The following is a 25,108-nucleotide window of genomic DNA, read 5'->3' as shown; positions in this document are numbered from 1 at the left end:
TAAAGATCAACCTCTTCGCCATGGGCAGGGACACTTCCCACTAGATCAAATTGCTCAAAGCCCAGTCCATCCTGGACTTGAACACTTCCAAAAATGGGGCTTCCACAACTTCTCTGCGCAACCTGTGCCATTGCTTTACCACCTTCAGCGGAAAAAATTTCTTCCTTATATGTAATCTAAATCTACCTTCTTTCAGTTTAAAGCCATTATCTGTTGTCCTATCACTACATGCACTTGTAAAATGTCCCTCTCCAGCTTTTTTGTAGGTCCCTTTTAGGTACTGGAGCATTCTTATAATGTCTCCGTGGAGCCTTCTCTTCTCCAGTCTGAACAACCCCAACTTCTCTCTGTCTGTCCTTAGAGGAGAGTTGCTCCAGCCCTCTGAGCATCTCTGTGGCCTCCTCTGGACCCACCCCAACAGGTCCGTGTCTCTCTTACAGTGAGAACTCCAGAGCTGAACACAGTACTGTGGGCAGGGTATCACAAGAGCAGAGTAGAAGGGAAGAATCACCTATCTCGATCTGCTGGCCACGCTGCTTTTGTAGCAGCCGAGGATATGGTTGGCTTTCTGGACTGCAAATGCACATTGCTGAGTCGTGTTGAGCACCACATCAACCAGCACCCCCAAGGCCTTCTCTGCAGGGCTGCTCTCAATCCACTTATTGCCCAGCCTGTGTTTGTGTTTGGGATTGCCCTGACCCACATGCAGGACCTTGCACTTGGCCTTAATGAACTTCATGCATGGGCCCACCTCTCAATGTAATGATTAATTCTGAATGTATAGAGACTCAAGAAAGAATGCAGTTTCAGCGACACCACAGAGTTGTTTTGTCTGTCCGTAGGCAAGTAGTTGCCATTTATCCAAGTTTCCTCACATATGTGTGTAATAGTACCTTTCACTCTCATGGTATATCTAGGTACCACAACTGTCTGCCAGATGGAAGTTTAGGTGCCGATACATGTATGTATATGTGGTGCCGTCCGCTACCTGAGTAGTGCTATGTATCTATACACTTTGGTCGCTGTGTATATAAAACTGTTGCTCTCTACTGGTGCAGCTATCAACCGTATTGCTGTGACAAAATCATCAATCTTTTATGATTTCCTGATAGAAGTACTGTAAAGGGAGTAAGAAAAATATCCCAAAGGTCAAGATGATAAAAGATGGAATCAAATTAATTATTACGTGCATGTTTCTATATTTTTAATTATACCCTGTTCGTTTTACTGCTAAAAAGTGTTGCCTTGAGATTTTTTGGGAAACACGAAGAATAGGTAAGTTTTTAGTTTGTTAAAAACACTATAAAACTACTACTGGCCTAGTTTTACTTTAGACCTCAGAAGATGGATGTGTTTATAAATTCAAATCATTGCAGACGAAATTTTGCACCTGCAGTCATAGTTTCCTGAAGTTCATTTAAGTTTAAGTATCTACATCACTGATTGCATCTGTAAATTAAAAACATCTAAGTAACCTAAATTACAAGCACAAATAATTGCAGGTGCAAAACTTATACAAATCTAAAATGATCTCTGAAAGTTGGTCTTCTAAATCTCATTGTAAGTTATTCACTGTATCATGAACCTAGAGTCCTCTTGGGAGAGTCACTAATCTGTATAATGACACTGAAAGCCTCTTGAATCTCATATTTAGCTAGCAGATGGGAAAGAATACATGCAGTCATATAATTCCCTAGGGATCATGCATGTGGATATTGAAGAGTATAACTTATTCCAATGAAGGCTAACGTTAACTTGCAATCAAAAATTTCCTTCCTGAGACACATTTTTTCTGATGGAATTAAAACAACTTAATGTTGTATTTTTATGAAGTCACAGCCAATCTCCAGGGCAAGCACAGAAATTTTGCTCATCTCATGATTTTTCATTTAATGAATCACAGCATCCATTTAACACAGAGAAATGTTGTCAGTCTTTTCCAGAAAACACATCTAGTTGTTTTCTCTATGATTTATTTTTTGTGTGTGTCAGAAACAGATTTCTAAGCACATGGCTACAGAAGTCTATTTTCCTCTCTGATACCAAAACTAAAAATTAATTGTTTTCTTGCATTCTTTAGCTTGAATAGACGTAGGTGTGGAGCTACTTTAAACCAGTGACTGCTTCCTGTCGTACCAGTTATGGCAGTATTGTTAGCAAAAGAGGGGGAAAAAAACCCTTAAATTCTCTTCTAGTGTTTGAACAACTAAAACTCCTACTGAACAAATGAAGCATTCTGCCAGTTCTGACAATTCCAAATGCAATGAAGAATTTTTCTGTTTCAGAAGCTCTAGGCAAAGCTGTTTTGGCATGTCTGTAGCTTGTTCCTATTGCAAACAAAGGGGCAGCTAGAGGGAAAGTCTTTGGGGGAAGAAAATGCTGTCAGCTGTAAGAAATGAGACATGTAGACCCATTCTACAACCCAGCTAGTGATTACATGCAGGCAATTTTGTAAGAGCCTAGACCAGCTGCCAGTGATAATAATGCTGCCATTTGCACTGATTTCAGCAGTAATTACATCAAACAGACCGGTTTAAGGCTTCAGAGGTTGAATTAGATGATCTTCAGAGGTCTTTTCCAATGCTTGCCATTCTGTGATTTTGTGATTCTCAGAAGCATGGGCAAACCTGATGCTTTGTTCACTGGCAGTGGGGGCCTGACTATGAGCACGAAGAAGGAGCCGGTGAAGGTGGCAGGGAGCCCTGTGGAGCGAGCTGGGCTGGCAGCGTTAGGAGGGAGCAGTGGGCGCTGGTCCCCCGCCCCCCCGCCAGCCACAGCCCAATTCCTCCTTCAGCAGCAGCCATCAGCTCCTGGCACCTGCAGAGCAAGTGGTGGAGGTGTGAGCATATCTGCATTTTTTACAAATCCAGTTAAATTTAATGCATATGAATCTGTTCCTCAGCCAATATCAATGTGCCGCTTAACTGATCAATTTATAATCATCCTTGGGCAAAAAAAAACGAGCAAGATGTTCTTTTTTCACACACAGGGGACTCTTAAGGATATGTTATGTGTTACAATGCAAGGCACCAACTTCACCTTCCTGTAGGTTTTTTTAGGTGCTTGAGTATAGCAAAGCACAGAAAGCATGTGAGAAATATGTAGCATAAGAGAGGACTTGGCCCTCATTTGAATAGAGAGAAATTTTAACAAAGATTGCTTTTTTTACTTTCACTTTTGCTGCCATAGACACAAGAAAGTCAGGAGAAAGTTTCATCTTTCCCTTTCTTGAGGGATTTATATTTACATGTGTCCTGTAACTCATATAAATTCAGAGTGCAGCGTAGAAAGCCAAAAATTAGCAAGGATTTTGACCAAGAGATTGAAAGGTGATTAAAAGTCATGGAAGAAAGACTCATTGAGCCTCAGTAAGAATAACAAAGTCACATGGATGATGGATCATAATAACTTCATAATCTGACCCACATGCAGTAAATATGGCGATGACTGTCATTTTGAATAAGTGAGGTAGATTGATGCTGATTATTAGTTCATTTCTTGGCCAGTCTGATTCTGAGCCAGCTCCTCCAGTGTTTAATAGTTTTCTGAAGTATCTTTTACCTTTCATTGACAGTCACTTGGTCTTCTTTAGCATATAGTATAACATCAGTGTTACTACAGGCACATGGTAACACATTGTTCTGTATTAAATTTACTTGCAATGAAAGCTCAGTGAAAAAAGTGAAATATGCTATGAAAATAAGTACCTAGTATATAGTGCTAGTGTCTAAAATGGCGGATATCTGTATAATAGACACAGAATAGATAAAGAAATATATTTGGATAATAGAAATTCAGAAGCTGATCTGGCTAAGTGTGTCGTTGATAGCTTTGTATGAGGTTCCTTTAGGGACATTTGTTTAACATTTGCAGTAGGATAATACGCATAACAAACTTCACAAGAAAAAAAGCTTTTTGGAGAGCAAGAGTGTCCAAGCTGGGTTTTCTGTGAATGTGTCCAACCTTTAGTATCTTTTCAAGTATGCCTAACTCTGTGCCTGTTGCTGTGGCTTGACAGCCTTCCCTACAACATACCTTTTCAGCTGGGCAAGTGGTTGTAGACACTGTGATTGAGGGTGAACTACATGCGTGAACTGGCTAGTGACTTGCTGCTCTCAAAATAAACGACTAAATTGTCCCTTTTTCTCAGCAGTATGTACTAATTTGTGCCTGCCTTGTCTAAGCACTTGATAGTTTTAATGGAACTTCTAGGAATTAAAAATCTTAAATCTCCAGATAGGTCAACATAGAGATTACTTCAGACTAATAGCTACATTAAAATAATATGTCACTGTATTAATTTGGTTTACTTTCTGTTAGTACTAAATTCACAACATGCTACATGCCATGAAATAAAACAGTACCTTTTTCCTGGTATAAATGAAGCTCTAAGCAAATTTTATTACATTTAGACATATTTTCTTTCTTTTCTGAAGAACACCCACCCTTTTGCCAAGCATATCTTCAAAATTCCATCTTTTTGTTGAAATAAAGTGTGTTGTAAAATCAGATATGTAACTGATATGCTCATGAAACCCAGGTCTTATATTTGTAGTTGGGATAATGCAGAGGTAATGAAAGCAGACTTGGACCTAGGAAGTTTTTTGTTGCAAAAGTAACTTGGATTTGACAGCAACAGAAAAAAAGGAATATTGTCTTCATGCCTTCAGTCAGCTTTATTAGATCCTTAAAGGGAAAATTATGTGAAAGACAGAGGGAGAAAACAACAAACTAAGCAAGATCCCAATTTCAGTATAATTTGGAGAAAATAAGTGATTTGGGTTGGTTGCCTTGCCAGAGTGAATGACTCAAGGCTTCCAAATGAGAAATGGAAACCAGAAGGATAGCGAAAGCCTGAAAGAACAAATTGAGAAGATATGATTGACTGTAATGCCTCAAAATCAACTGCTGCAAAGATGAGTTTGGGCTGTTGCCCAGAATAAAATTGAATGTGATGTTCATTTAGACCCTTAATGCTGAAATAAAGATGTAGCTGAGTTTCTGTTAGAGATTTACTTGTTCTTTCCAGTGTCTCTAACTTGGGATATGATGTCATGTCCTCTCTCTTCTATCACACACTGTGGTGATTGCTGCTGCTGTTCTGTAATTTCTCTGAACACCAGTTTTCTGAAGGAAGACCTGAACCCAGCTGATAACATCTTTCAAATGTGAAATGTCATCACCATTCACTGGTCAACTTTGAAAAAAATTTATATAATGTGTGCAAATAGGCTACCTCAGTGTTATCAACTGGGGAAAAGAGAAGTAGAAGACTGTTGTGTGTGTATGTACTTTCTGACTGACAAAGCCATTCAAGTTTTTGTTATTATCATGCTTGTATTTTAAAAATAAGTAAATAGCTCATTCTGCAGAGATTTTGGATAATTGTATCTTTATTGGGCACAATTTGTAAAGCATTATTTGGAAAAGTGGGGGGCAGCTGCTTGTCCTCCACCTCAGGCAGAGAAGATTTTAAAAGAGACTATGCTTTATGCAAAAAATTAGTCGGTTGACAATATGCAGTGATGAGATGGGATTGTCTTCTACTTCCTCTTTGGCTTTATTCCTTTCATCTCACTGGCTGTGCTTACTAACCTTTTTTTCTGTTTCTTTTTCAAATGAGGAAGAAAAAAACCCACAGTTCATAATTAAATACTGAGCTAGTTCTTACCATGTTTACTGAATTACATATTGCTTATATGGATGTATACCCTCAAAGTTTTCATGTGTTTTTACATTTCTAAACTTAATATGTTCCATAGGAATAGACTTTTAACTCCTTCCTGTCTATTTTTCCTGATGAGATTTGCCTCTACAGAGGAAGGGAGGATTAAAGCAGTGAAACCCAGTAACAGATCCTTTAAGATTTTAGGGATTCATAGAGCCATGAATACAGTTGCTGAGCTCTGTGGGTTCTCCTGATTCACAATAGAGATTCCTCTAGTGGAAAATCCTCAGTGCTGACCTTACAGCTGCCGTAAAATCAGCTTGACATATCACTCACAGTGATGCACAGGCATCTTTACTGCAGCATGGCTGACCTGATAAAGAGGGCTTTAAACCAGGAACCGTGAGGGAGGGAATTACCGCAGCTCTGAGGGAGCAAGGACACAGCTGACAAGCAAAGTGCCCTGGGTGATGTGAACAAGGAGGGACACAACATGAACAAAACAGGGCTCAAGTGGGGTCACCTCAAGCATTTGTATGCAAGCAAGGAAGTCTCTCCAAAGTGCCTGCATGCTAAGGCAGGCAGCACAAGGTGTAAACACAAGGAATTAGAGATATATGTGCAGCTGCAAACCCGTGATCTTGCTGGGATGCCAGAGATGCAGTGGATGGCTCGCATGTCTGGAGCGCTGCAATGGAGAGATACGATCTCTTTAGGAAGGACGGGCTGGGAAGATGAGGAGAAAGAGTTGCCCTTTATGGGAGAGAGCAGCTGGAGTGCATGGAGCTCTGCCCAAGGTTAAATGATGAGAGATTATGGGTAAGGATTAAAGAGCAGACCAGTTCCAGTGACTTTGTAGTGGGTGGCTGCTGTGGGCTACCTGACCGGGAAGAACAAGCAGATGAGGCCCTCTACAGACAGCTGGAAGCAGCCTCATGTTTGCAGACCCTGATCCTCATGGGGACTTTTAACTGTCTTGATACCTCCTGGAGGGACCATATTAGCAGGCCGTAAGCAATCCAGGAGGTGGCTAGGGAGCATTAATGATAACGTGTTGACACAAGTGAAAGAGGAGCCAGTGACGAGAGTTCCTGAGAAAAGGGAGACGGGAAAAAAGCAAGATTACAACCCTAGACATCAGGAGAACAGACTGTGGTCTCTTCAGTGATCTGCTTGGAACAGTCCCATGGTATAAGGCTCTCAAAGGAAAAGGGGTCCAGGAAACTTGAGTAGTATGCAAGGATCACCTCCACTCAAGAGAAGCCCATCCTAACACCCAGGAAGTCAGGCAAAAATGCCAAGAGGTCTGCATGGTTGAGCTCCTGGCAAAAGTCAAACATAAAAAGGGAGTACACAGAAAGTGGAAGTAGGGACAGAGAACATGGAAGAGGTATAGAGACAGTCTGAGCATGCAGAAATATGGTTAGGAAAGCCAAAGCCCACCTGGAGCTGAATTTGTTGAGGTATGTCAAGCACAAGAAGGACTTCTAGAAGTATCTAAGTGGTGAAACAAAGACTAGGGAAAATGTGGGACTGCTGCCACAGGTGACACAGAACATGGAGAAGGCTGAAATACTGAATGCCTTCTTCGACTCAGGTTTTGTTAACAAGATCAGCCTTCAGAAATCCAAAACTTTGGAGAGAGGGGCAAGGTCTGGTGTAAGGAAGACTTACTCCTGATGGAAGAGGATCAGGTTGGAGAATACCGAAGCAAATTTGACACACATGTCCATGAGCCTTGATGGGATGCACCCACCAGTGCTGAGGGAGCTAGATGACACTGTTGCAAGGTCATTCTCAATTTTCTTTAAATGATCGCAACTGGGAGAGGTCCCTGGGAACTGGAGACAAACAAATGTCACTACTGTCTTCAAAAAAGGCAAGGAGATGAAGCAACTAATCCTGGAAACCATTTCCAGGCACATGAAGGACAAGGCAGTGACTGCGAGCTGTCAGCATAGATTCACAAAAAAGAAGTCATGCTTGACCAACATGATAACCTACCATGATGAAATCACTGGCTTAATATATGAGGAGAGAGCATTGGACATTGCTAACCTAGGCTTTAGTAAGGCTTTAATCACTGTCTCCAATAAGATTCTCCTAGAGAAGCTATTGAAGTATGGACTGAATGAAAGAACTGTGAGCTAAATTGAAAACTATCTGAACAGCCAAGCCCAGGGGGTGGTGATCAGTGGTACAAAGTCTGTCTGGAGGCCAGTAACTAGCAGTGTACCCCAGTGGTTAATATCCAACTGTTGAATGATGGGACAGAGCATACCCTCGTAAGTGTGTTGATGATGCACAACTGGAAGGAGTGGCTAATATACCAGAGGGTCCTGCTGCCGTTCAGATGGACTTTGACATGCTGGAGAAATGGTCTGATACAAACCTCATGAAGTTCAACAAGGGGAAATGTGAAATCCTGCTCCTGGGGAGGAACATATACCACATACCAGTATTCTACTGGGGGCAAACCAACTGGAAAGCAGATTTGCGGAAAAGGACATGGAGGTCCTTGTGGACCAAGTTGAAAATGAGCCAGCACTATGACCTGCAACCAAAAGAGCTACTTATATCCTGGGCTGCACCCTTGTCAGCAGATCAAGGAAGGGGATCCTTCCACTCTGTGTGACACTAGCGAGACCACACCTGGAGTGTTGGGTCCACTTCTAGGCTCCCCAGTACAAGAGAGACATGTCCATACTGCCAAGAGTCTATTGAAGGGCCACTAAAATGATGAAGAGACTGTAGTGTCTGAAACACAGGGGGCCCTGTCTGAACATCAGGAAACACTTTTTTTTTCCTTTAAGAGCGACCGAGGGCTGGCAGAGGTTGCCCAAGAAGTTATGGAGTCTCCCTCCTTGGAGATGTTCAAAACTTGCCTGGATGTGGTCCTGGGCAACCAACTCTAGGTGGCCTTGCTCGAGCAGGTGTTTGAACCAGATGATCTCCAGAGTTCCCTTCCAACCTCAACCATTCTGTGATTCAGGAAAAATGGGTAGTTGTTTTTCATAGTTTCAGTCCCAATTTATCTAGAATTTTCAAATAATCCACCACCTGGAGTGCTGATCATCTGAATTGCTGGTATTTCGTCACCAAGTTGTGATAGAATGGTCAATACTCTTTAGAAGAGATTACCTGCCTCTCAAGATTGCTGAGATGGCAGATCCTTTGCTCAAATTCCTGGTATAGCCTTCCCCTCCAAATTCTCTCTAAAAAGTTTTTCCTGAGATCCTCAGAGACCATGGAAATGTTACAAGGTTTATGTATTCAATAACTGCATACTTTTGAGTATACAATAAAGCAGCCTGGAAAAGCAACCTGTACTGCTGTGTAAGATCAAGTAATGCTGTTGTGTATTTTTAGAACTGAACTGTTGCTTCTTTGCACTGCATCTTTCTCTGCTTATGCATCTCTTAATAATGAAAAAGTCTGGTCCAAGTTTGGTTCTCACTTTTTTTGTAGTCAGAGCTACACCTGTGAGTAAAGCAGTGGAGCACTTTTCATCTTCGAATTCAAACCATGTCCAAGTACTAGAAATTCCAAATGGGATGCCTGTCGTAGATGCTTACAGTGTTTGAGATTGAGCTGAAAGGAAGAAAGTGTTTATAGGGATCTGCATTTTTGTAGCTGATCCTACATGGACCTCAGTTTCAGTTTAAACTCTCATTAAACTGTGTGAACCACATGCTTCAAGTTATTCAACATTTCAATAGCTTGCCGAAACAGCAAGAATATACTCTGAATATGTATGAACCACTTAAGACTGTATCCAGTATATCTATATTGTTATATCCATATCTGTAGCTATATCCATAGTTATATCCATATCTAGGTGGATAGATATAGATATATGTATACATGTGTGTATATCTGTGTTTGAGAAGTGAGATTTTGGGGAAATTCAAGCACCTGACAACTCAGCTGTATTCCTGAAGTCTCCTATCCAAGGACTTTCAGTGTTTTGTCATGAAACCATCATTGTATAAAATGCTGAACGTTTCCTTTTACCATGGACTGGAATTCCTAACATGATTACTTCAGAGGAAGGATAAGCGATATTCTCACTCTGGAGCACCTTAAAAAGCCTAAATTATTTTATTTATATAGGAGCAGCTTAAGAAAAAACCCCAGAGAAGCATTAGATATGGAAGAAAATGTGGTATAGCATTTGTGGTGTTTTACATTAGTGGGAATAGGAACTCAATAGACATACAAAGAGTAAATATAGGAGAATCTGTTGATGTGATGACTCTTCCACACCCTGCAAAAATATGCCAAGTAATAGGCTGGTTTAGAAAGTGAATCACTACCTTTCAACATTTTAAGAGGCAAATGCTTTGCTCTAAGAAGTGATTTCCTCTGTAGACAGAATCCGCATATAGTCCTGAAAGAAGTGTATGAACTTGGAAGATAGGTAAGTTATTAGATATACCCTTGTTGGCTTGCAAGGTGGCTTCTTGCTGATTGCATTAGATGCCTTTCTGAACAGTCCCTGTGCACTATCTAGGCTAATGAGGAGACCTAGCAGACAAGAACTGCCTACTTTGGCCTCACCTGGGGATTTTGAGAGCTACCTATCATTTAAAGCATACCCCAGACCCAGTGTTATGTGTCTGTATTGACCTTGTAAGTAGAGCTCAGGCTGCCTGCAAATGCCATGTGTGCCTGCAGCAGGCTACATATATATATAATTTAGAGGATGAAAAGCAAAGCATTGCAACAAGTGGACCTTTGGCTTCAGGCCAGCTCCAAAAGTCAGCAGCTATTGCAAACTCCTTATATATTTATGGAGCCAGGCAAGAGAGGGGCAAAGACCTGAATGAGTACAGTGGCGAGATATTGGCCAAATGCTTTTTCCAAGATGAAATATATACATTCTGTTATAGCTCTGTCAATAGCTAACTTGTGTTAAAACTAAGTTGTAAAAAAGAAAAGTTCATCTATTTTGAGGCCTGTTTAAAACTAAGCTTTAGAAGCTGGTATCTGAAGATGAGAATGCAGGTGGTTTTTGTGCAACTTGCTGAAGTTACATTTTTTTTCCAAATATGTATTCTGTAACTAGTTTTTGAAATTATCATTGCTATGTCAAGAAGATTAAAACAATTAAATAATACTTCCTCTTCATTGTCAAAACTGTTCCTCTTTCTTTAAATACAATTTCTTGTGTATTCAGAAAAAAAATGATTGAATATTTACTTATTCATTGCTGAATCTTTTATATCATCCCCCCATCACTTAATAGAATTTGTAGTACATTGGTTATTTATCAAGTAAACAAGGAGTATCATTGTCCGTATACTTGGAGATGCTGAAAGATCAGTTTCTTTACTCAAAAATGAAAATAGAATTGGCAGTATGGTAATATGTTGTTTATCCAAACAAAAATAATTCTTTTTTCTTCAACAGATTGCTTGGCTTCTACAAAGGAATATTTCCTCCCATCTTGGCTGAGACACCCAAAAGGGCAGTGAAGGTAAAAACCCTATACTTCCTCCTTTAAAAATATAAGTAGATACAGTGGCAGCTGTAAAATATTTTATTTCTTCCCCATTGACTGATATTAGAATCTTAAACTTATTTGGCATATTAATCCTCTGATTCTTACTGGGAGGAAAGTTCCTCAAGCACAATAAAACTGTGCTTAATTCAGTGTAAGATAAAGCTCTGAAATACTAGGCTATTTTTGACCTGTATATATGAAGTTACTGAAAACCTATTTACAATTAGTTTATGTAATCAAAATTAATAAAATACTTTAGGTGATATTTTACCTTCTGGTTTAGACATTTTGTTTTATTGAAAATGCCTAGCAACTCACAAAACAACTAGGAATAGCTTAATAACACAAGGAGCCATTAAAAAAACAGTCCTAATAAATACTCACTCAATAACTTGAAGTAGTATATCTGCAGGTTTTAAGTGCTGCATAGAGTTTTCTTGTACTCCAAAGAGCACTCTACTCCATACTCTGACTTTTTTTACAGATTGAACATAGTATTGAGTACAACTCTTCATCATGCAAATATTTTACTCCAGCTGTCTTACAGCTGAAATAGATGCTAGCCTATCAAAGTGTATTTGCTGTCAAATATTGATCTGATTTTCTTTTATTATCCTTTATGTTGATTTTTAGAGCATCATATTAATAACATTCCTGAACAAAATACTTCAATACATCATTTTCTTCAGTTAAGTCATGCAACCTTTTTAGTTAAAACCTTGTAATTAAGCACCTCATCTTAAAGTTCTAAATCCATCAAAGCGTCCATTGTGTTACAAGCAAATGTTTCTTTGTCTCTTACTTCAGAAGTTTCCCATGGTTGCACCAAATGTGTCCAAAAGCAGTTATTATACAGAAAGTCTTGGTTTTCCTTTTTTTTTTTTTTTGTTTCTTTCTTTCTGAAAAGGCTGCATATGATTCTGGCCCTTAGTCTGCAATTAATCATTCACATTCCAGTTCCTTTACAGAGGAATAATATTTGTATAAAGTGACAGGATGTGACCTTGTAACAGAATCCTAAAGGAGTTCTGGTAATGTCATCTTCTTGTTTGCATTGGCATTTTAGATGCAAACGACATATGTCACAGATCTCAAAATTACTTCATACAACTAAGAAAACTCAAATTCTGTTTAATAGAAAAGTGCCAGTGAAGAATAGATGAATGACAGTTAGAAGATTCTTAATAACTCATTTCTTTCAGACTGTGATGTTTCCTCTGTCTCTCCATTTCATTTGAAACAAGCCAAAGCTGATCTGATCATGCTTTTTAGATTCCAGCATATATTTAGTTAAATTACAAACTCAGGTTTGATTTTTCTCCTACCAGCTTGAGTCATTCAAGAATCTTGAGTCACTTTCTCGTACTCAAATTAACTAAATTGGCTTAAACCCCACAATATTCAATATAATTGTAGAACCATAAAAAGATTTAAGTTGGGAGGGATCCTTGGAGGTCATCTGGTGAGCCTCCTGCTCAAAACAGGGCTGACTTCATGGTTAGATCAGGTTGCTCACGTGCCTTGTCAAGTTCTCAAAATCTCCAAGGACGAGCAGTGCAGCCTCTCTGTGCTCCTGCTCCAGTGCTTAATCTCTTTCACTGTGAAGAATTTTGTCTTATACCCAGTCCAAATTCCCGTGTTTCAACTTTTGCCTATCACCTCTCATGCTTCTGTTGTGGACCTCTGAGAAAGTCTGACTTTAGCTTCTGTATAGCCTTTAGATGGTGGAAGACAGGAATTAGATCCACCTAGCCTTCTTGTCTCCCAGCTAAACAGACTGAGTTCTCTCAGCCTCATGTTGTAGGTCATAAGCTCACAGCTCCTTAAATGTCTTGCTGGTGCTCCCTTACTGGGATGCTTTCTACCTAATTCTTTGGCATTTACATGAGGGCTCAGTAGCGTTCTTGCAACCAGTAAAATCAGGTTTAAATGCAAAATATATTAATTAAATAATTGAATTGTTTATTTCTTTACACTTTTCCTTTAAATTTTATGCTGTTCCTACGACACTGGGAGTACTTTAAGTTACCTTGAGAAACCAGCTGTATTCTACATTAGAATTCAATGGTGGGATAGGGTAGGACCGTAATGTCCTTGTGAGAACAGGACTCTTGTGCTGGTTTGAGAGCTTGAGGATGAAAGTTCTCCGGGGCTGCCTGGCACACACAGCTATCACCATGGGGGAGGAGGGACCCATCACAGTGTTCCTTCCCATGGTGCTCATTATAAAAGGGCCCCTATGAGCCCTGGGGCCTTTAGTGTTTGCTGTGCTGGCAGGGTTGCTATTGGCTGTGTTGCTGGTGTTCCTGTCTCCCGTTTTCACACAGCAGAGGAGCAGTTTGATGGAACAGGTTGTCCTTCCCCCTGGTGGGAGCGGCACAGCTCCCTTTCTGGTCTTCTTGGACTGTCATCGGGACTCTGGGCTCGGGTGCTCCTGTTTGCTGCAGAATGGTGGGGGGATCACAGGGAGCATCTGGTGTGGCTGGTCCAGCCTTAAACATTGACAATGCTGAAGCAGTTCGATGTGAGATGCTATAATTTTTAACATCTAGAGCGGAGTTTATACCCATGCTTTGACTTGAAGAGAAGCAACCCTGTCTTGAATTTCCACTAACCTTAGTTGGACATGACCTCAGTGGAAAAGTCACTGCTTCCTTTGGCTCACTCTCCACCCTTTATTCTTCTATTAGTTTTCCCCATTTTAACAGGCCCCAGGTGTCCTTTGTCCCCTGCCAAACTAACTAGTGAGATTTAGAAGACTATGACCATGCGTATGGTTTTGAGACTTGAGAAAGCAAAAAAGGTAGAGAGGCAATTTCTAGGTTCCAGCAGCTTTGGTTTGGGTTTGTAATGAACTTTTTCTAAAAAATTCTAGTTATAGTATCCTTTATATCTCATAAAAGTGTGTTGAGAATAGACAAGGGAGATTTTGTACTAAAAAAAAAATGTACTTGTGCTGCTGAAATCTTATATTTATCTGGTGTGGATATTTGCAAATAAAATTAAAGCTACTAAAATGAAGTTATTTAGTGCCAGTTATTCAGCTAAGTGTTGGAGGTACAGCTTCACTTTTAGTCAACTAACGTTCTCATGTCTATCTTGCTATTTCTTTTTCTCTCTCTCTCTTTATTTTCCTTCTAAAAAGAAAGCTGTTATTTCTGGAAGATGAAAAGTCAAAGTTTATAACTCTATGTTAGATTGAACTTGGAGGAAAGAAGTTGATGATGCCAATACAATGGTTAACAGATGAACTTTTGGGGCAAATTTATATTGTTCATGTGTTCCCAGACATCTTGTTTCAAGTATACATTTTTACCTTAGAGTTATTGAGACATCTGGTAAGTACTTTGGCTATTTTTCTGTGTAACTTGAATTAAATTGTATCTTTGCCAGATGGACAATATTAGTTATTATATATGCAAAAGCATGCTTTAAATAATAAATATTCTGAGATTTTTTTTTGTTCAAAGCTGTTAATACCACTGTAGAAGAAAATACAAATTATGCTGTGTTTTTAAAAACATTTTGGGTGAATGTACATGATATGCATCCATATGACATAGCTAAATACTTTTTGGCAAAATGGTACCTATACTAGCCACTCTAGTACACCCAGCAACATTTCTATTGAGTTTTATTACTATTGATTTGTTTTCTTTAAAAAAAAAAGATAAAAAGCAGAGTTACTATTAAGTAGTTCTTTTATTTATGACTCTAGGAAGCTATTGATTTTTAAGATAACATTTTTGAGACCAGAAAGTTGCTAGGTAATGTATTTCTGCCTTATTGCAACCATTTTACAGATCTGTAACACTATGGAATACATTAAGGAATACCAGAAATTCCATTAAAGGTTAGGAGGGTAACAATGAGTAGAAAGATGCTGGAGAGAGAATAAAGTAAACTTTATCACTGTAAGAAATTATTTCAGTTCAGTGAAGTAACTCAGCCACAACTGACACTTTCTCAAGAGTTTTCCTTTCACCTATAAAATATCTTCAATTATCCAAAACGATAGACCTACAGTCTAAGAAACACTTCCATCTTCTCTGATTATTGGTAAGACCGCTACAACAACTTTAAACATATTTCCAGGATGTTTTCAAGATTAGTGTTCGATCCGTGCACTATTTGGAGTGAAGATCTGAGCACTGATTCTAGGGCCTTTTCTGCAAAATGAGACAATCCCTACTGAGGATTTTAAAAAAAAATTTTCACCAGCATGAGTATTAGTCCTTCAGTTTTCAGAATTTAACGTCCTAATTTTGCATCAAGTATACATATTCCCTCCTGATTTAAACGTAGTGGCATTATTAACACATTAACACCCAGTTCTCTGGTGGCTGTGGTGTTACTCTAGGGACTTTGAAATTGAAGCAGGTCTTGATTGAAAAGTTGACTTTGCCAGAGGACAGGTTTCTAAACAAGTTAAAATGCCAATGCAGTGCTTATTGCTCATGTTCCTGTACATGTGATCTATGGAAAAACCATTTTGTTCTGATAGATCTGTGGTAACTGAGCCCTGAGAGACTGAACTTGTCTTCTTTGGCTGAGACCCAGCACAGGTCACTCAGTCTTTCTGTTTTGTCTGAAAAACTCTATTCCTTTGTCTTCCTTATGATTCCCACATCTCTGTTGACCTCATTTCTCATTGCCTTCCTCTTATAGTGAAGCAGTTTGATTGTCCCATGCCTGGGCAGGTGCTGTGTGGAGGGATCACAGCCTCACGTGGGGTAGTGATATGCACAGACTTGAAGAGAATCCCACCTTCGTTTGAATCAGACTGCTCTAAACTAATCGAGTGTCACAGGTCGAATTTGGAAAGTAGCCAGGAAAGTCAGTTTCTCGTTATTTATTTTTGCTATACAGGGATGTGACAGCTCTTGCTCTAGTAGAAACGCACCTGTGCTGATGCATTCTTAGTGAAGCTGTGACAGATTTTAGTCATTCATAATGCTGGACATGCTGTGTAGAAGCCACTTTCCTTTTGCATGCCAAGTCATGAATTACTTTATGGGCAAGTTACAGGACTCACAAATGGTGAGCTGTAGTTATGGGCCTTGTGTTTTTCCATGTGTGAAAATTATGTGGAATAACGCCTGTAATATCTTTGGGTTTACATGGAATTCAGATATTTACTCTTTATAAGCCACACGATTTTCCGCTGTCCGTCTTCCTCGTACTAGAAGATCATTCTCACTGCCTTCAGAACTGTCTTATGTGGCATCGACCCGAAGTGGTTTTTCAGTGGCTTCAGCAAGATATTTGCAGAACATGAATTTGAAACAATATGATGTTTGGGAAGGTTTGTTCTATGTGGAAGCACTGGACTAGAAAGGATCTCTTAGGTCAGCAAACTAAACAAATTCTCCCTTACAAGTGAATGAAATTTTCCCACCATTATTCTTATTAGTGAACTGTTTCAGGACCCTACTTCTTTGGTTGTAAGAAAACTTCATCATATCTCAGACCACATTCTTCTTGTGAGTAGTTTTTGCTTTTATACTGAATTACTTTATGTTACATATCTTTCATTTCCTTGATTTTCGTTCTCTTGCAGCCTCTCTTTTACTAGACTAAACAAGGCAAGCATTTATTCTCCTTCAATCTTCATCCTCACAAAAATCTTTAAGTTTTCCTTATGGTCCTGGAAACCCTGTATTGAACCTATTGTCTGGGTTCATAATTTTTCAACAAAGGTGGCCAGGACTGTGTGCTATATTTCAGAGGGAATCTTACCAGTAATTTGTAAAACGTCACAAATACTCTTTCTTTAGAGTATAACCTACCTGATGCATCTTAGACTTTGTGTTTACAGGCAGGGAAACAGGCAGTGAAAGTCTGTCTGTGCCAGGGGGAAGCGGCTTACAGACTGCAGTGCGGTCAACACTCTTCTTAGTCAAACAAATCCATTAGTTTATTCTGCTTTGATTTTTAGAAGATTTCACAAAATGTATTCTGAAAATTAATGTGTTAGGGTGGCAAGAAACATTAGGTTGCAAAGTGAACCATTTACAACTGTTTGTCTTTCTCCATGTTGAGGCAGGTGAAACTGAGCTGCTCGTTTCTTTCTTGAAGTCCAAACCCCCAAGCTTTCAAAACGCATCCTCTGAGGAACTGCAGATGCTTAGAACTTCTGAGCACCGCTGACTGAAAGTAGACAATTGGGTGATTTATCTGTAAAATGCAAAAACTAAAAGTAATGTGTCTGTTGGCAGTAAAAGATTAGAAATATCTACAGGTTTTCTATCTTCAAAATCTGTAATTGCATCTCTCTGATGAGAGCTAGACTAGTATCTGAGAAATGTGGAAGTGATTGCAATATATTATATTAAAGACATGAGGGTGAATTCTTGGGAGAAATTATAGGATCTGCTACTACATTTATACCAGTATATGAAAGTTCAATGCCAGAGGAAAAAATTATACATGAAAAATATGAATTATATGTTGTAAGCAAACTTTTACATAAAAAATTACTTTAATTGCACTTATGCTACTCTTATGTTTGATACACAAATAAAATAAATTCTAAAGCCTAATTGTTTACCACTGCACATCTAACTGCTACAGAGTGTGAAACAAAAGTGGCTTTTGTTTATTTAGTAGAGCTGCACACAGCATACAAGGTAGTGAAGCTCCATTGTAGTTTGGTTTTACTAATTTGCATAAGTATCTCATAATTTTTTTCAACACAACTTCAGTCTAACTTTTATTTACAGTTTTTCACCTTTGAACAATACAAGAAGCTACTAGGATATGGATCGTTACCCCCAGGACTGGTATGTATGGATACAGAACTTCATGCTCTAATTTAATATGTATATACTGAACAGACCCATCCATTTCCTCCCAGAGGAGGAGCCCAAATTTAAAGGAACCAATTCAGCCAACAGATTTGCAAAACAGACTCATCCCTTGAAAGCACTGATAAAAGAATTTACCAAAATTATAGTTAATTTTTATACCAAATATCTTCAAAATAATTCCTTGCAACATCATAATATTTGTTAACATGGACAGCAACAGTCACGATGGCAGTGTGAGTCTGTACGCAGCTTGTCATTCTTCATTTTCACAAAATAGTGAGGAAAGGTTGAACATTATCAGTAGACAACCTCAGAGTGCCATTCTGCAAGGCACAGTAGAACTATAACAAAAGCACAGACCTCAGTCTTATTCTAAAGACTTTGTAATGGAAACATAAACTATTGATAAGAAACTGCTACCTCCTGTGAAGTCAATAGCAAAACACTCATCAGTGGAGTTAGGATTTCATCTCAAGAACATAACTATTTTAAACAGAAAATACAGGACATACAGGTACACAAGAACATAACTGTTTTAAACAGGAAATACAGGACATACACGTACACAAGTGTTTTAATGGTAAGATGTAGCTTGCATGTGTCGTCTGCATTCTCATATATAGAGCTTAATTCTGCTGTTATACCATTTGGATTATTCCAAATACTTCTTACAAGTATTACTGCTTTCTGCAGTGTAAGAATGTAAATAATAGTAAATATCAATTTTTCACAATAATGGCATCACAACTGTTGGAAACAATTGTTATTTTTATGGTTATGTTATAAAAGTTTGAGTTAGTTCAGTTCTCTTTCAAACACTATTGCTTCCATTTACATCTTCCTTCTATTGCAGTCAGTGGTTGGTCATGGAATCGTATTAAGTAGTTTAAAGCAAGTTTCCTCTTCCTCTTAATTATTCCACTGACCCTGTAGTTGTTTACAGTACCTCCTATTTTATCTTCTGTTTTTCAGCAGACTCTTCTCATCCTTAGATGTAAATACAGAGGCTGATCTTTGTTCTATAGCAAGCAGAAAGAACAGTGTTTAAGGTTCCATGGTACACCAGCACTTTTTTTGGAGGAAAATATACTGGAAACTTGTAAACATGCATTAGCTGACCCAAAGCTGCTCTGGTACATACAGCAGATGCAGCAGCCGTCAGACACCCCTGACATTTTTGGTGCAATACAATTACAACAGAGGCTTTTTTGCCCTTAAGGTAGCCATGGTAGAGAGGGAAAAAGAAGACTGCAAGGGATTCTGGTCTAAGCTAGGCAGAATGCTTCCAGGTGCCACACCATTATTGCTAAAAGAGAGATGTATACTTCAGCACCATTTTCCTGCTTGGCTTCAGTCTCAGGGATAGGTTATGTTCTCAGATCATACTGGAAAAATAGATTTCTTGGTAACACAGTCTCCTCGGAAGACAGTAGGGCTGGAGCTTGCCCACTACGCTTTTAACTTATTCTTTTTCTTGAGCTCTCAAGAGTCCCTGCTCAAATCACTCTATACTGAATAACTTTTGTTTTCAAGGAAATCAATGTTAAGAAATAAACTTATTTCTTAACATTGATTTCCTTGAATTTCAGCAAATGGACTTGGTATGTTTTATTTTGGTCCCGGGGCTCTTTTCAGCCCCTAGGAAGTTTGGGGATGTTAAATGGAGACAATAAATGTGTAAAGTGACTGCTAAAATTAACCTCACTGAATTTTCTCAGTTGACCTAAATATTTCAATATTATGATTCTCTTACAAACAAATTAGGTATTTTTATACACTGTGTAGTGATGGAAAGCAAAACAGTGAATACTGAATCTGTGGCTGTAATATACCATCAGTTTCTAAGTAAATGGAGTTAATTCATCCTTGCAATGAATGCTGACATTTCCATGTGTGCCACTCAATCTCATATAAACCGTTCCAGGATTGATATTTGCTTATGAGAATTTTTCTTCTACTTGTGCAATTTTCTTAAGTACTGTGCTATTTTAATTTCTTACACTTATTTCTAAGTTAATATGTTAGTGTTACATGCCTAATGCTCAGTACAGAGTTCTTATGTTTCCCACTGCTGCATAACTGCATTTATATTTGTGGTTTTATTCAGATTCCACACAAAGATAACATGAAGGCATTGTTTTTCCATGTTTTTATCATAAATTGGTACCGCAGTTTTTCTTCGAACTGAAAAGAGAATTTCTTGACCATGCTAGGTTATTTTATTTGGTATTTTTTAGAATGTGGTTTATGGCTATTGTCATACTGTCTTCATGAACTGTCAACATCTAATCAAGGCCTAAAGTTGTTTAGTAACAGAATAATGCTGCATTACTGCAATCTCGGTTTGCATTGTGTCATTTAGTTTCATAATCTAATGTATGGGAAATTCAATTCCGTAATTTTTAACTTTAATTTTAACTTTCCTAGGGCTTTGCAGTTGCTGGCTTGGGGTCTGGGTTGACAGAGGCAGTTGTGGTTAATCCTTTTGAAGTAGTAAAGGTTACCTTACAGACAAACCGGAGCGCGTTCACAGAGGTATGAGAATTGCTCCTTTATTCTTTTTCTGCTTTATTAGGCCTAATGCACTTCAAAGTTTGTATTTAGAGCAGAATGTCTATAATGTGTTGGGTTGATGCAAACGATTTTCCCACAAGCTAAACAGAAAAAGGGAGAAGAGACTCAATATTGACAATCCCTTCTGTCTTGGGTTGAGAGCACCAGGATGAAAGTTCTCTGGGGCTGCCTACACCACATGGCACTCACAATGAGGGAGGGGCAGCTGTGCCTATGGGGAGGCGAGGACGGGTCACCAATCACAGTATTCCTGCCCATAGCACTCAGTATATAAGGGCCCCAAAGGAGCCAGCTGGGACCTTTAGTGCCTGGTGTGCTAGAAGGATTGTCATCAGCTCCTCCTGTGCTGCTGATGTTCCTGCCTCCTGTTCTCACACTGCAGAGGAACACTGTTCAACGGAATGGTTGTATTCTCCTGCCCCAGTTGGGTGTGGCATTGCTACTTTTCTGGTAGTTTAGTGTTCTGGTTTTTTTTGGACTGTCATCAAAACTCTATGCTTGGGTGCCCCTGTCTACTGCAGAATCCAGTCTGGGACTTTTTTTTTTCCCTGCTCAGGACCTTGTTGTCAGTTGGAAATTGTTGGTCCCATATTAACTTACTTGCTTGTATTTTTTGAGCATGTTTGCATACTTTTGTGTATATATATATATATATATATACAGTTTTGGCATCTTCCTTTTTATTGCTAGTGTTTGGGATTTTTTTATTAAACTGGTTCAAGTTTTGTTTCAACCTTGAAGTCTCTCTCCCTGGTTCTCCTGTTATCCTCCTCTGGGAGGGTGATGGGATGATCACAGAGAGCATCTGTCAAAGTTTAGTGGCCTTAACTTTTGATACCTTTGGATATGCAGAGATTCGTTCAGTACTGTCAATGGTGTCAGCATGTCTTGTAACTATCTGGTGCCTGAAGTGCACCATCATCCCTCCAGAGCAGCCAGCAGCCCAGCTGTGAGGAATCATAATCCAAGAGTATAAACCTGATGCCCTTCACACAGGGCTTTTGCCCCAGCAGGCTCCAGGCTTCAGGTGAACACCAAAGGCTAACATAAAACACCACAGCCCTATGCCCAGGACAGGGGCCAGCTGGTGTATTTCATGTTTAAAATGTAGCTGGAAGATTTCAGAGTTTTGGATGAAATTGCGTGTAAGTCTTTGCATTTAAAAGCATAAATGGGGAAACAGTAATGTAAGAAACGCATCGATAACTTAAATTCCTGTTTCATTTCAGAATTTTATTATTCAGATATTGTTTCATTCAATAAAGTCAGTGTTCTGGGTACTGGTGAGAGGGGAGTAAGAGATTAAACTAGAAAACAGTGATTCATCAAAATCAAGTGTTCACAGGAACACACCAACTTCAATTAATTTTAATGTAAAAAATGGTCCAGGCTAAATTGAATGCAGGCAGTCACACAGTTCCTTCTTTCTTTTCTCAGTGAATAAGACTAAGAATTGTCAAACTAGTTCTTTGAAAATCAGCTGTACCATGCTATGAGTGCAAAATCACATAAGCATGGCATGAAAATGTTGGCTGAATCCCTGGTGAGGCACGATTTTTGCATATTCTGCTATTAAGTTTTGACTGAGTTAATACCTGCATGCCTTGTAGCAGCACTCAACTGCACAAATTGAACTTTTTTGGGGGATAGACAGTAAAAAGATCTATCACCTGGCCATTTACATACACTGTTCGGCCAAGCTCCTCAGGTATACTCTGGAAAAATATTGCCACTGATTTCCAGATGTCATAGACTAGCTGCTACCTACTCCATAACTCATCCAGAGAAGCATTCTATTTGAGAATAAATTTTAAGGCGTTAAGTAAATATCTGTTTGATTGTCGATGCATGTGAAAGAGATGTGTGGTTGCTCCAAGTCTCCAGCCACCATGGGTAGCAAAGCCACTGAAATAGAGAGCTAAGACAGTACAGGAGTAAAAAGGTCAGGATCTCAGGAAGGTGATATGAAAAAACTGTGGACTGCTACTGCTCCAGCTGTAGTAAGCCAGGCAGATATTATAGGTCTTTCTGCCTCACAGTTGTGAAGATACAGTTAACCTCTCTTAATAAAACCTGTGGTTTTAAGTGTAAATACACCAGTATTATATTTTGAACAAATTAGTTCCTGTAAAGTTGCAAGAGGCAAACATATCCTTTTGCTTCATACATATTATTTTTTTTCTCTATTACAAACTTTATAGCAAAGTCTGCTGTGTTTTGCTTAGTAAATTTCATTAAATTACTTACTTTGATTACAGCAGCCTTTCCTTGGTGACCTTAGGCATACTCCAGTAATCACAATGTTAAAAAGCGTTTTGAGTTAATTTGGTTTTGGTTAATATTCTTTGAATTTAGTTTAAATCTGAATTTTCACAAAATCCAAATAACAGTATGTTATCGTACAAAGAAAATTGTGAAGGAATGCTATTGGGACTTCATTAGGAACTTGGTTTTCACCTAAAATATAAATAAAAGTGTCTATTTGGTCCAATGAAAAAGTCCAGGGGACTGAAATTCTTAAATCACAAAGACAGTTAAATCAGGGACATATCGGTTCTTAATATTTTTAATTTTTATCTTTAAAAAGAGTGGTAGAATTTCACATTTTGCTGTAAATCAGGAAAACTCCAGTGACTTCATTACCGTGATCTCAAGTTCTCATTAAGAACATTCCACACCAAAGCATGTAAACTCAAGCCTGCTGGAAGAAACATGTGCCTGTTGCATTATACAGCATAAGGCAATGATACACTCATTTTGTTACCATGCACTGTTTTTCTAAAGGGTTTAAGTAAAGTATGTACCTATCCCATTGTCTAGCTTTCATACTATATGATGAAACCTAATGCAGTTCACATACTTCTTTGACTATTGTATTGAAATAATAAATACATCTTGTTTAAAAGGAACAAGGAAGAGCATGAACACATACACCCACACCCAGACTCCTGCACACCCCCAAAGCAAATATTCACACACCAAGGTGACAGCTGAATTATTCTGTGGTACCAGATCGTCTTTCCAGGGCTGATAGTTTTAAAGAGGAAAGGCACTATATAAATCACGTATTGGCATTTTTGTAATGTGCCAGAATCCACAGGTAAAAATAATGGTGGTTTTTTGGTAAGGTAAACGGCTAGAAGGCCCAACACCTTGTTGTTTGGTTTTCTTTTTTTTTTTTTTATCCTTTTCCCCGTAGCCATAATAACTCATTGGCTATAGAATTGGTGTGGTAATAAAAATCTTCTCACCTGACCTAAGAATTGTGATTAATTAAACTACTATGTTTTGAGAAGAATCTGACTACAGATTCCACTGACTAGGTCTCAAGTAAGTATACGTCAACAATTGTGTGAAGTGAATTGACTTCAGATTTTTATACAATAAATTCTTCCATGTGAATTAGTCATCCTAAGGCTATTCCATCATCAGTGATGAAATACAGACCTTCTGTGGCTTGATCAGTTGACATTTTAGATGCCTACTTTGGAAGAAATGAAATGCTGTTGGAGAGAGCCTTCTTCATTGTTAAAGGATTGAAAAAGGGAGTCTTTCTGAGTAGCTCAGATATAGATGTAGACATTGCAGGTATCTGCCTTTGGACTGATGAATCCCATCTCAGGTGTTCAGCAAGTGACAGGCTTCCCTTCAGAGTAAATCCACGTTAAAGATGAGACCAAGGGATACCTTACTAGTGAAAGTTGTTGTATTCAGCTTAAATAATTTTATTCAGGACCACTAGTTATTTTTTTAAAGATCTAATCTTCCTTTTTTTGTATATGAAAAAGGATGTTATTGCTAGTATCTGGACCATATTCCATGCTGGATATCTATGTTTTAGAATACATTCTGATTTGAATCCCCAGGGGTAGTTAGAAAAGTAAACTAGTAAAATGTATGCAGAGCATTAACAGGGTAATATTAGTTACCAAATATGAAAAAACCGACTGAAACTTAGTATTAAAGTCTAAACTTGCCAGTCACCTAAATAAGCAGTCATATGCTGTGTCAGATATAATAGGCATCATTTGGCTGATGCTATTGATCTACTAAAGTGGTGTTTTGAAATGGAAAGCTATTAAACAAATAAGTGTATTGAAATCAGCAGTGTTTACAGCGTTGTAGTCAAAATTCTTCTATATTTTCATGCTTGAGCCTCCTAGTGGAAGTCATGTTTTGCCTTTCTAATTAAATATTTGGTTACTTAGAGCTGGCTTTATGCTTTGGAGAAAGCCAAACACAATTTTTTGAAAGGAACTTTTCCGCTAAAAAGAGATCTAAAATATTTAGAAGGGGAACACCTGATTCTGTGTGTCAGTGTATCAGAAAATAGATCAAATGTGTATGTAGTCAGGCAGACCCTGTCCGAGGAACTGATCATTATATAAGAGGAAGTTTCTTTCCTTTCTGCCTTTCACTAAATGGAAGCAGACTGACTAGAATGATTTTTATGCCTTTTGGGCATTATTTTCAGAACAGGATTTCTAAAGGCACTTTCCTAAATCTATAGCTTGGAATTTAATTGGGTGTTCTGATTTTCAAAATCGTACT

General features: G+C 38.6%; 1 protein-coding gene across 1 annotated transcript in view; it reads left to right on the top strand.

The window, feature by feature from the left end:
- The window catches only part of SLC25A21 (solute carrier family 25 (mitochondrial oxoadipate carrier), member 21), a 69,146-nt gene that overhangs the window by 28,461 nt on the left and 15,577 nt on the right, over window positions 1-25,108 (top strand). Inside the window, exons 3-5 of the mRNA XM_009874746.1 lie at window positions 11,081-11,147; window positions 17,897-17,956; window positions 20,411-20,518. Of these exons, the coding sequence (XP_009873048.1) occupies window positions 11,081-11,147; window positions 17,897-17,956; window positions 20,411-20,518 (235 nt within the window). The remainder of the gene's footprint in view (window positions 1-11,080; window positions 11,148-17,896; window positions 17,957-20,410; window positions 20,519-25,108) is intronic.

Source organism: Apaloderma vittatum, unplaced genomic scaffold (assembly GCF_000703405.1).
Source record: "Apaloderma vittatum isolate BGI_N311 unplaced genomic scaffold, ASM70340v1 scaffold13308, whole genome shotgun sequence".
NCBI classification, from domain to species: Eukaryota; Metazoa; Chordata; class Aves; order Trogoniformes; family Trogonidae; genus Apaloderma; species Apaloderma vittatum.
Note: the sequence above shows the minus strand (reverse complement) of the source record. Positions and strands in the feature narration are given on the sequence as shown.